Below are 13,440 nucleotides of genomic sequence, written 5' to 3'. Positions count from 1 at the left end.
AAAACATGGAACGACCCAAAAATGGCGATACAGTGACGCGGAAACAACAAAAAGCGGCAAAACGACAACACAACGATGAAAAGATGACAAAAATACGAAAGGAAAACAACAAATACACGCTCAAGCAGTGAAACAAAGACGACCAAAATACCAAAAAACCGCTGGACAAAAATGCCAAAACTAAACAAGTAGCCGAACAGACGACGATAAAAAGACAAAAGATGACAAAAATACGATGAAAAGGTGCCACAAAAAAGCGACAAACTATAAATAACTAGGCACAGGATAGGCGCTGAAGAGACGATAAAAAGAAGGTAAAGCAGCGACAGGAATGCCAAGAAACCTACAAATGACGGCAAAAAGACGCCCATCAAGAGCCATCAAAAACGCCCAAAAAGACTGCAAAATATACAAAACTGTCAACACAAGATTACAAAAATCTACTCCCAGGTGACTTCGAGGTATGACACTGGTCTAACAATTTTTGTATCTTTTCTGTATTATTTTTCATATCTGTGTTATTTTTTTTATAATTTATGGTCCAACGTGTGTCCTTTTTTCATTACTGTGTTGTTTTCTTGTTACTTCTAGTATTATTGTGTATCATTTTTAAATGATCTCTATGTTCTTTTTATATCATTTTTCGTTTCCGTCATTTTTATTGTTTTATCCGCCATAATCTTTTTGTTTGTTTGTTTGTTCAAGTTTGTATCATGTTTTAACCGTTTTCTTCTAATTTTTGCCTTTTAAAATCTTGCTTTGAGGTCATTTTTTGTATCAATTCTGTACCTTTTGTAGTCTTGAAGACTGTTTTTTTAGCTTTCGCTTTTTTGTTTCCTTTTTTATGTTTTACTAGCTGACCCGACAAACTTCGTATTGCCACAAATCCTGAATCTCGGATGACCTTTATCACAATCTCGAGTTTTGCAAGTTTCTGAGGAGTTTATGGGTGTTTAAATATACAAATTTTTCTCACAGTAAAATAACCTGATAAAATAAAGCGGATAGCATTTAAACGCCATCATTACAAACCATTTCGCCGAATACCATTTTGCGGAACACCAATTCTTGGTTTACCATAACGCGGAATAAGTTTCGCAGAATACCATTTCGTGAAAAACCTTACGCGGGATGTACCATTTCACGAAAAATCTTTTCGTATAAAGTACCATTTTGCAGGGTGACCTAACTGAAGGAAAATAATAGAGGTCAGTAGATCTAGGAAAATAAATAAACCTAGATAAAGGTGATCTCTACAGGGGGCTAGGCCCCCCCCGCACTGGCCAGCGCTCTAAAATTTCTCGAGCTCGATTAGTTTTTGAGTTACGCAAAAATTTGAGGGTGAGGGGTCTCAAAACATCACAAAAAAAATCTTGCCTTGATTAGTTCTCTAGTTATGAGGATATTTGTGTTTCATTTGTATAGGAGCCCCCCCCCCCCCACTATTGAAGGGGGGCTCCTAAAAAGGGGAGGGTCACGATTCATCATAGAAAAAATTCATGCCTCCAAAAACACCCACATGCCAAATCTGGTCCTATATTATTGATTAGTTCTCGAGTTAAGAGGAATTTAGAATTTCATTTGTATGGGAGCCCCCCCGCCCCATCTTAAAAGGGGGAGGGGTCATAATTCCCTTGCTAAAGAGGTTAAGGGTCTCAATTCACTAAAAAAATCCTACCTTCAGAGTAAAATGCTACCTCCAAAAACACCCACATGCCACATTTGATTTCATTTGCTCGATTAGTTCTCTAGTTATGCAGAAATTTGTATTTTTTGAAACGATGGTTCTACAATTGATGAAGGGACGGTAAGGGAAAGTAATGAAGAAGGATTTTTTGGGAATGGAGGAAAAAGAGTGGAAAGGAAGGGGAGTAATAAGTAGCTACGACTAACAAGTTGTCGTTGTGACTCCTACCTTTTGTTCAATGCTGGAAGGTGCATGGGTCGAACTAAGCTATAATCTGAGATTATAAATAGAGGTGATCGGGCCCCATAGCTTGCACACCGACACGAACGATAACGGCCAGCGATGCATCAATTTTGCGGCTTCCCGAGGCTTGGTGATCAAAAGCACCTTCTTTCCTCACAAAGATATCCACAAAGCCACCTGGAGATCACCTGACCAACGAACCTCGAACCAAATCGACCATATTCTCATCGAGGGCCGGTTTTTCTTGAACGTCACCAACGTACGCTCCCTACGGAGTGCGGATATTGACTCGGACCACTACCTAGTAGCAGTACATGTGCGCTCAAAACTATCGACGATTTTTACCTCGCGACAAAGTCGCCCTCCTCGGCTAAACATTCGGCAACTAGACAACCCGCGAGCTACCAAAAACTACGCGCGCGCACTGGATGAAGCTCGGCCTTCCTCTGTGGAGCTAGATGCTTCGAACCTCGAAAACGGATGGAGTAGGATACGCTCGGCCGTCAACGAGGCCGCAACCGCGGTGTTAGATGTGGAAACCTCGAGTGCACGAAATGATTGGTTTGACAGGAAATGCCAAGAAGCGATAGAGCGGAAAAAAGAGCTTGGGAAAACTATCTGAGCATATCCCCGAGAGAAAATTTGGCCAAGTATCGACGAGCGAGGAATGAGTTGACCACGATCCTGAGGAGGAAAAAGCGGCAGAAGGAGGACAGAGATCGCGAGGAGCAAGAACAACTATTCCGGGCTGATGACACCCGCAAGTTTTACAAGAAGGTGAGCCAAACTCGCAAGGCCCGCACACCAAAATCTGACATGTGTAGGGACGAGGGAGGGGATCTAATCACAAACGAACGCGAGGTGGTCGACAGGTGGAAGCAGTTCTTCGCTAAGCACCTCAACGGCGATATAGCAGCAGGAGACGCAATGGAAGTTAACCTCGGAGTACCTACACAACAACAGCTTACCGGCTCCCGAACTCGAAGAGATCCGACGAAAAATCGGTCTGCTGAAGAATAATAGAGCCGCCGGAAAGGACCGACTCCCGGCTGAACTCTATAAAAAATGGCCAAGAACCGCTAGCAACGGCACTTCACTGGCTGATTTCAAGGATTTGGGAAGAAGAGAAGCTACCGGAGGAGTGAATGGAAGGCGTAGTCTGTCCCATCTACAAAAAGGGCGACCGGCTAGACTGCTATAACTACCGCGGCATTACGCTGGTCAACGGCGCCTACAAAGTGCTCTCCCAGATTTTGTTGCGTCGTCTATCCCCAATAGCAAGAGATTTCGTAGGGCAGTATCAGGCGGGCTCTATGGGGGCCCGTGCTACTACGGATCAAATTTTTACTCTCCGACAAATCCTTCAGAAATGTCGAGAGTACAACGTGCCCACGCATCATATTTTCGTGGATTTCAGAGCAACATACGATACCGTTGAACACGAAAAGCTATGGCAGATAATGCACGAGTACGGTTTTCCGGACAAACTGACGCGGCTGATCAAAGCTACTCTGGAACGAGTGATGTGTTGTTACGTGCGCGTTTCGGGGACACTCTCAAGTCCTTTTGAATCGAGCAGAGGGTTACGGCAAGGGGATGGACTGTCCTGTATGTTATTCAATATCGCTATTGAAGGTGTGATCCGGCGAGTGGGCATCGAAACGAGAGGAACGATTTTCAGCAAGAGTAGCCAACTCCTAGCCTTTGCAGACGACCTCGACATCATTACTAGAAACCGTGGGACGGCGAAGGCAATCTACGCCAGACTAAAAACGGAGGCTAGGAGAATAAGGTTACAAATTAATGCGTCGAAAACCAAATATATGGTAGGAAGAGGTCCCCGAGGAAGTAACGTTTGCCTCCCACGGACAGTGACTATTGACGGCGATGAACTGGAAGTGGTTGATGAGTTCGTATATTTGGGGTCTCTGGTCACCGCCGACAATAATACGAGTAAGGAGATCCAACGACGCATTCAAGCTGGAAATCGAGCCTACTTTTCCCTCCGCAAGACGTTTCGATCTAGAAGTATACGCCGCCGCACAAAGCTGACGATGTACAAAACGCTAATAAGACCGGTAATCCTCTACGGACTTGAAACGGTAACTTTGCTTACGGAAGACATACGTGCACTTGCCGTTTTAAAACGAAAGGTGTTGCGGACTATGGATGCCGTATGAATCACGAGCTACAGGCACTGCTTGGAGAGAATCCCATCATACACCTGGCGAAAGTTGGGAGACTACGGTGGGCCGCCGGTCACGGCGCAAGGATGCCGAACGATGGCTCGACCAGGTTGAAGCCGACTTGCGCGTGTCGAGACGCACAACGAATTGGCGACAAGTAGCCCAGGACCGAGTACAATTGAGAGGAATTCTTGATACGGCAAGAGCCACCCCGGTTCTCGGTTGAATAAGTAAGTAAGTCATATAGATTCACGATCAATTTTCTTCATATTTGGTCAGATTTCCGGTCATCCAGTTAGCTTCGGGATACTATACTGGTTGTTAGGACCAGTCGTCGTATGCTCGAATCTCGGCTGTGCGGTGCTGTTATAGAGTTAGTAGGATCATTGCGCTAAGTAGCCCCGTAATTGTCCTATTCTCTAAAAACCGACTACAAAGTCTGTCGATAAAGAAGTGTCAAGTTCTTAAGGACGTTTATAGCCATGGCTTTTTTTTCCACAAAGTGTTATGTTTATTAGCCAAGAATCTCTTTTTCAGATTTCGGTTAGTTTCTTCGACTAAATTCAAGTAAATTGAATTAGTTTCAAAATACTTATAAATATCTAGCATCTTTGCTTCCAGTGGTTCAGTCCAGAGTTGCCAAATCCTAACACTAATTTATATTATTTCTGTTTTTAGTTTTCAGAACATGCATTATGCGACCTTTTGAAAACTAAAAGCAGATTTACGTAAACGTGTATCAATTTCCTTAAGGCCATTGCAAATCATATTTAAAGTTTTTGTCACCCTCCCCTTGGAAATTGGCTTGAAAAATCGGGGGGCAAAAAAATAATTTGTAGGATATGAGTCAAATTTCTTTTTATAAAATCAATTGTCTGCGGCTCTACAGTCTGAAAAACTCGAAAAATGAGTCTCCGAGTTGAATTAACGCTTCTAGCACGAAACAGAAATGGAAATTCGAACAATGGAATTTACGAAAATCGTTCAAAAAAATTTTCCTTCGTTTTTGTCTTTTTTCGTATATGTTTGCATAGAAAATAATAACGTTTATATTATAAGCAAGAATATATTCGGTTTTCACTTTCAAACCTTAAATAAAAATTCTTAAAATCCATGTTTTTTTTGCTCGATTAAAAAATTCACTTTGTTTTTTTTTCGAACCCCCCCCCCCCCCCCCCCCCTTCAGTGTCCAAGCACCGGAAGGACAAAAACTTTATAAAATATTTGTAATGGCCTAATTGTTTACGATATATCTACGAAAGCAACGCAATTTTTATTGTTTTTTATGGATGATGCCGACTCCCATAATGTATCTGAAAAAATCTCCCCCAGGTAACCAATAAGCATTAGTATAAGCAGTAAATCAATCGTTTATTAGCATCCCTGGCGTTTTATACTGCAGGTTGCTGTTTATCAGCCTTTTGACTGCATAACTGTTGTAAATTGGCATCCACAATTCTATTTAAAATCTTCTTGTCGGTAACTTGCTGCAAATAAGCACTGTCAGCACTATAAGAGGACCAGCAGTAAAGTACCCGCATATTTTGCCAAAATAGCATTTAAGTAGCACTTAGGGCAACTTAAATGCTTATTGGCTTGCATTTAAATTGCATTGGAAATGCTTATTGGTTACCTGGGCAGGCATGTACCTACCTGAGTATTCTTCAAATTTATAATAAAATAATAATCATTAACACTGTTGAAACACGTCAGTAGGGTACGGGAGGGTATTTTCAGCAGGTTTCTAAATTCAGCCTATTGGCCTTTTCTTTCGCCAATAAATATACTTTGCCGACATACAATTTTAATATGTTATAACTATTTTCTCAAGACTGTAAGCTACTATTTTTCATTCCAAGAACGTCAAAACCACCTGTTCTTCCACTAGAACTAGGCCATAGGCCGAAAAAATAGATGCCATCGCTTAATGGACTGAAAATACCCTCCCGTATCCTATGTGATTTTTAATTAGAATATTAAGTTTTACCTAACGTATCACATGAAAAACCAGCAAGAATTCGTAATAATTTAATATCCAGATTTACATGGAAAAATTTTGGCATCTCTGTTCATTCATAAATAAAAAAAGGACAAAAAGAAAGTATTGAAAGCAAAACAAAACGTGTTCCGATTTGCTGGTACTGGTGCGTAAATCATGATGCATGATCTGGGCATAAAAGAAGGAATAGAGCAGATAAATTATCATCAAATCAAAGGATAATGGTCACATCAAATTGTTCCACATTATTCTTAACTAATTTTTGCACAATGCGCTAATTCAACGAACAGCTGATTGCTATCTTTTGTTTACAAACAAAATATTGGAGTAACACAACCACGCCGGTACCAACACCAACACTATCAACTTTTATTTTTAACTCCTTTTGCTTTCTTCTTCCATCTTCCATCATGCCAACGTACTCTAACTACTGTTGTTTTTGTACAATTTTGCTTTGCGTGGCTTTGCGTTTTATCGATCCATTCATAAACGGCGGACGAAACGAACTGTCAAAAATTTTCACAACAATTCCGTCGGTCGTCATCCAATCGAATCGGGTGTGTGTGATTCATTTTTGTGGAGCAAAATAAAGAGTTTTCGGCTGCTGTAACAGTGTAGAAAAACCGTGCTAAAGGATGTCGTTCCACCGACGGTGCGGCAAGCGGATTACGTTGGCCAACAGCAACCGGACGGCGATGCGAAACATCAGCGAGTTCAACCACGGGCTGGTGCTCAGTGCGGAGCCCCTGCAGGACGACGTGCTGTTCGAAGTGCGAATCGACGAGAAGGTGAAAGCGTTTATTGATTTTTCTTCTGTTCGATTCAAGGGGGCTAAACTTTCGTGTTTTCCGAACAGATTCATGCCTGGAGCGGCAGCATTGAAATCGGTGTGACCACAGTGAATCCGGAGGCGACGGAACTGCCACCGTGCGCTACAAAGTTGCGCAACGGAACGTGGGTTATGTCCGGGATTTCCGTACTGAAAGATGGCCTCTCACTGATGGAATACTATGGATCTGATTTGGATAAGCTGGGCGAAGGGGATCGGGTTGGCGTGCTGCGCACGGCGCAAGGGGAACTGATTTTCTATGTGAATGGAGAATCGCAAGGTGTAGCTGCGGTAGATATTCCGAAAAATGTTTATGCGTTGGTTAATTTGTACGGCAAATGTGTGCAGGTTTCTATCTGTCCGTCGGACAGTTTGGAGTACTCGAATGAGAGTACTCAGATTTCGCAGAATATCGACATTGCAATGTCGGTGGAGATGTCCGTGAGTGCGAATGCTAACGGAGGCGGTCCATCCGGGTCTGGAGTTGGAGCGGATGCGCTGGATCCAAATGATAAGTTGCGATTTCATACACGGTGTGGTTCACTGGTGAAGTTGAGTGCAAACTGTCGTACGGCCGAAAGGCGGCGGCCGCTGGATGAGTTTAATAATGGGGTCGTGATGACACACCGACCGCTAAGAGATAACGAGCTGTTTGAGATTAGAATCGATCGACTCGTTGACAAATGGTCCGGTTCGATAGAGGTTGGTGTTACGACACACTGCCCATCAGCGTTGCAGTTTCCGGCAACGATGACAAATTTACGCAGTGGAACCATTATGATGTCCGGCTGCGGAATTCTAACGAATGGTAAAGGAACTCGACGTGAATATGGAGAATTTAATCTCGATGAGCTACGCGAAGGTGATCGCGTAGGAATGATGCGTAAATCGAATGGTAATTTGCACTACTATATTAATGGACGCGACCAAGGTGTGGCCGCCACAAGAGTCGCGCAAACTTTGTGGGGAGTAATCGATTTGTACGGCATGACCATTAAAGTGACGATTGTTGATCGCGACGAACGCGAGCAGCAAAATTTGGTTACTAGACGGAACAATCTGATGAGTTTACCCGTTTCTGAACAGGAGCTGATTCCGCCAAGTCCGGAGATTGACTACAGTCACTCTGATCGATTGCTGTTTCATCCAACCTGTGGTTCGCATGCCAGTGTCACACACAGCGGTCGTACCGCGCTTCGACCGAATGCTTCGGATGATTTCAACAACGGAGTTGTCTTAACGCGCCGACCTTTGAGGCCCAACGAAATGTTTCAGGTACGCTTGGAACGGGTTGTCACAAAGTGGGCCGGTTCCATTGAGATGGGTGTTACGACACACAGCCCAACCGAGCTGGATTTTCCCTTCACCATGACTAACGTTCGCTCCGGTACGTGGATGATGACCGGAAACGGGGTGATGCACAACGGGATGACTGTTATAGAACAGTACGGGCAGAATTTAGACCGACTGCAGGTCAGTGACCGAGTCGGAGTGGTTCGGAAGGATGACGGGACGCTGCACTTTTGGGTTAACGGAGTCGATCAAGGTCCAGCCGCTTCTAACGTACCGGAAAAAGTCTACGGAGTGATTGATTTGTACGGTCAAGCCGCTCAGGCCAGTATAGTGGACACTTCTGAATGTGGAACGCCCGATACAGGGAACTCGACGATTTCTAATACCACGCTGTTTAGCAGCGAACCGAAGCTTAAGTTCCATTCGGTGCATGGCAAAAATGCTCGGATTTCGAATGGTGGTTTGACTGCTTGCCGACCGAAAGCCCTAGCGGAATTTAACGATTCGATAGTGTTCAGTAACCGGTCGTTGAGACAGCGGGAATTGTTTGAAATTGCTCTGGAAACGGTGGTTGACCAATGGAATGGAAGCATTGAGATTGGTGTAACGGGCATTCGACCGGATGAACTGAGCCTTCCGAGCACGGCAACTGATTTAGAACATGACACAATCATGATCTCAGGCACCACCTTGATGCGGAACGGAGTAACTGTCAGGAACGATCTGCCGTTCGATTTGGACACGCTTACTGCTGGTTCTCGGGTAGGAGTGATGCGAAATGGTGATAACATTCACTTCTTCATCAACGGCGTAGACCAAGGACCATACTACGAATGCAAAGCACCCAATTTGTACGCCGTAATCGACTTGTATGGACAGTGCGCTCAGGTCAGCATTACCAGCTCACAGCCGGACATTCGAGCCCCGTATGCCATTAGTGAAAATTCCCAGAGCCTACAAGCAACTTCGGTCATTCAACCAGCAATCGAGTCGAAGCATCGTTGGTCCTGTATTTCCGGTAACGTCACATTGATGCAAAACTGGACACTGGCATCCAGATGTACGCAGAGTGCACTGTCACATTGTTTGGTATTTTCCGAACGGCCACTGGTCGTGGGTGAGACATTCGAGATTAAAATAACCGAAATCAATTCCCTTTACGCCGGAAGTTTGAAGGTTGGAGTGACGGATCTTAACTTGTCGGATGAGCATGTCCGTAAGAACATTCCCGTTAGCATGAAGCGAATCCCGGCCAATGTTTGGTACGTCAGTGGTAACGAAGTTCGCTACAACTCCACATTGCTTCAAAAGTCGTTCGCTTCATTGGATTGGCTGCGAGTTGGTGATCGCATAGCGATCGAACTAACCTCTTCCCGATCGCTGAAAATCCTTCTCAACTCGGAAGACATGAACATCAGTTTCCAAAACGTTTCAGAGGATCTATTCGCCGTCGTAGAACTGCTAGGATCCACTATGGCTGTGCAGGTTATTTCCTCGCAGGGCCCTTTGTCACCGCTAAGACCGTGCAGTCTTCGCCTTCAAGACTCTCTAGAACTAGGGCTGGATCCACTCAACAAACAAGATTCCATGCTTGAATCAATCGACTCGGATAGTTTATCATTCGAATTTTCCGAATGCCACGGTAAAAACGTTCGTCTGTTCGACGACAAAAAGTCGGCGGCTCGATTACAGTCCTACCATCAGGGAGTTGTTTGTCTGTCGAAACCCCTCTGCAAAGGTCACAGTGTGAGCATCAAAATCAGTGAAATCAACCCGAAATGGAAAGGAACCATTGCGGTCGGTGCGCTTGGAGTTTGTCCCGGAACGCACCAGTTTCCATTCCCGACATCGGCAATTCTTTTCCGCCGACCTTGCTGGATAGCGACCCACGACTACATAAACATAAACGGTAACAAAACCCAATCGAATTACGCGGAAATCTTCGAACAAATCCAGGTCGGCACGGTTATCACTCTAACTTTGTCGCACGCTGGAAACCTCGGTATTACGTTTGGTCAAACACAGTTGGATGATCTGGCCAGTGGATTGCCTCATCACGTCTATCCGGTGTTCGATGTCTACGGGAAATGCGAGCGGATTGCCATTTCTAACGGGGATCTAAAGGGTGGCAGTCCCATCAACGAAGAACTGGCTGCGATGCCTTCGGGAGCGGCTGGTGCTACCGGCGTGTCAGCCACCGCTGCCGGAGCGTCGGCAGCTGATGCTGACAATGTTCCTCAGTGCGAGAAGGCAGACCTGGAAGTGCACGAAAAGGAAACGGACGTTGCATGCGCCTCCGGCGCTGGCGCTTCGTCGATGTGAGTCAAATTGGTTTGCAATTTTTCAACTATAAATCTATGTTTCCTTCTATTTTTAGGAGCCGATCGGTAATGGATAGCGTATCGGAGAATCTTTTGATGAACATTTCCATTAAAAACCGTACAGCCAACGAGGCCAGAAATCAGGATTTGTCCAACTCTTGGTAGGAAAAGGATCACTTTAATATCTAACGGAAAAATATGTGACCGTTCATTTCCCTTTTTCTACAGCTGCCTTCGGGACTCCCTTCAGCTGCAGCACTCAACGAATCTGAACATTCAGCGCAGTCAAAGCACGCACCGTTTCAACGCTCTGCAGGGTAGCTTCGATAGCAATCGTGGCGGTGAACTGTCGCAGTCGGTCAATTTCGACGAAGGTTTCGAAGATTACCGCTCGGGCACTTCCAGCGTTCAGCCCCCCGCTGCTGGATCGAATGCCATTGCACAGAGCCAAGCTTCCGCCGCACCGTCGGCGGAAAACAACACCGACCCGAACTATCTGGTAGACGTCGACATCAATATCGATTTCAGCATTCAACTGAATGAGTCGGAAGCAGACGAAGACAGTAACACAATAGCGAACAATCGCGCTAAGTTGGGGTTGCCGCTACAGGCAAGCTGCTCCGCAGCTCCAGAGCATCAAGGGCCGGTGAATAATACTGCTGCTCCCGATGGGCAGCAGCAAACGCATCAGACCAATGGTGTTACGGCAGCCGGTCGCCGACCCGCCAACGTGGAGTTTGCTGATGATCACAATCGTACGTCGCTAGCTATCTCCAACTCTTCATCGACAGTATTGAGTGTCGTTGAAAACAAGGACTGTGACTATCTGAAGCTTGTGCTAGGATTCAAGCGAACCCTGATGCTACCGGATGTGTTCTTCGCCGGGGATATCTTCAGCTGTTACTGCGAAGGCTGTGCTCCATCTTTGCAAAACTCATTGCTTAAAGGTTGGATTCGTTTCAAAATCAATCAGCAAACGTTAAGCAGTTCTTGCACTGCTAACACTTCGGATGACAGTGTTTGGACGACAGCATACTACAATGCACGGGTGGAGAAGATTCGTTCGGTTCTGGATCATGGACAACCGCTGCCGATCGGTAGATTCTTCAATACCTTTCCTCAGCGATTTGTTATTTTCTCATTTTTGTTACAGAATCTTGTCAGTTCCTACCGGACAGCAGCACATTGGGCGATAACTTCGTTCCAGGAACGCACATTCTACTGCAATCTTCACCGGACACGGCCGAGTACACGCAGCGATCATTTCACCGCTACATGGCCAGCAGCGTGTGTTATCGTATTTTCGCCACGTTTGAGGTTCGAGTACGTTCACAGGCACTTTCCAGCATTGATTTGGGAGATGTAGCAACCGCTGCTGCTGCTGCAGCTGCCGCTGGGGTTAATGAGACTGGGAGTGGCGCTGGTTCGCAAGCAACTCCAGGACCACAGAGTACGGTGCGTCACTGGACCACCAAGGAGGCGGACGCTTGCGTATTAACCGCACTGATGATTCAACTAACTGCATCTTAAGACTGGTTAGCTTCTGCACACCCCTAAAATGATTCCGTACGGACTTTATGGTTCCTATCGATGTTTCTCAAATCTAAAGCAAGCTAAAAATGTTTTTTCATTCTATTGCCAAGCACGCTGCTAAGTATTATCCGTACAGCAAAAAGATCTCTGTTTGACAGAGATTATTTCGGTTTGCATAAAATATATGTCAAGGCATGATAACATTTAGATGATTCAAAGAGCATATTATTGATACGTTTACGTCAATAAATATCATACTCAAGCATTATCTGTGGTTTTATTATACAATAAATCAGTGACTAGGCGGAGGCGGTTCAAATAATAATAATAAAAAAGATATTGTTTCTCTTTCCATGTTGGGATTTTTGGAACGAGGTGAGCGCTCGTCTCCCTTAAGCCTCTACCTTTCAGTCTGGCGTAAATGGTCAAAGCTGCCACAAAGTTCCTGCCTATAACATTAAGGTCATTTGCGAGCGCTATGACTTGGTTACCTTTACTTAGAATCAACAGCGATGTTAAATAACATACAGGGCAAGCTATCCCCTTACCACTACCCGCTACGTGATTTGAAGGAACTCGAGAATGCCGCCAAAACACACGTAGCACATCACTCCTGCAGGGCAACTTTGATCAGCCGCGTCAGTTCTCGCGCATTAATTGCCATAACTGCGCTCGCTTGACTGTATCGTATGCTGCCTTGAAATCCACGAAATATGATGCGTGTGTTCTCAATATTTCTAGTGAAGTCGCGATAGTTACAGCAATCCTATCGACCACCTTTTTTGTAGATGGGGCAATCCACATCTTTCATTCTTTCCTCAGATCATGCTATTTCAAGTCGTCTCAATCTTGGACCACTTTCAACTCGATCTTGGACCACTCGTCATCAATTTCCCAGGCGTCCCAAAAGTCGCAAATTGTGTTTGACCTGATCGTGCCATCTTGCACGTTGGGCTCTCTGTTCCTGGCACCTGCTGGTTTGTTTAAGAGGAACGTTTTCATCGCACTGTCGTACAGGTTCCTTACGACGTAGCCTATCAACTTTTCCCAAATGTACGATTAGAATCTCTCCAAACAGTACAGGCATACGCCTTCGCCACTCTCCGCTTTCAGTTTGGACTCCGCCAAATATCGTCCACAGCATCTTCCGCTGGAACGCGACAACTTACTAACTTTGTCGTTTCTCCTGTCCATTTCGCTATGGACCTGTTGCTGTATCTCATCGATCTCTGCTTGCAAAAGCATATTATTCTGTAGAACTTTTGAAAAGGGCCTAACTACCAAATGTTAACAAACCGAGTGAGGCTTTCTTTCCTTATGCTAGCCCAGCAGAAAGTAACCCTCACTCG

The 13,440-nt window shown here is 45.0% G+C and overlaps 1 protein-coding gene across 1 annotated transcript; it reads left to right on the top strand.

The window, feature by feature from the left end:
• The first annotated feature begins 6,668 nt into the window (after nt 1–6,668).
• Nucleotides 6,669–12,307, top strand: LOC128733521 (neuralized-like protein 4). Its single transcript, XM_053827168.1, has 5 exons — nt 6,669–6,903; nt 6,972–10,555; nt 10,615–10,719; nt 10,787–11,655; nt 11,712–12,307. The coding sequence occupies exons 1-5, from the start codon at nt 6,751–6,753 to the stop codon at nt 12,086–12,088; spliced, it is 5,088 nt and encodes a 1,695-aa protein (XP_053683143.1). The 5' UTR covers nt 6,669–6,750; the 3' UTR covers nt 12,089–12,307.
• Nucleotides 12,308–13,440: the final 1,133 nt, after the last annotated feature.

This window comes from Sabethes cyaneus, chromosome 2, assembly GCF_943734655.1.
Source record: "Sabethes cyaneus chromosome 2, idSabCyanKW18_F2, whole genome shotgun sequence".
NCBI lineage: Eukaryota > Metazoa > Arthropoda > Insecta > Diptera > Culicidae > Sabethes > Sabethes cyaneus.
This window is presented reverse-complemented; position numbering and strand designations above follow the sequence as displayed.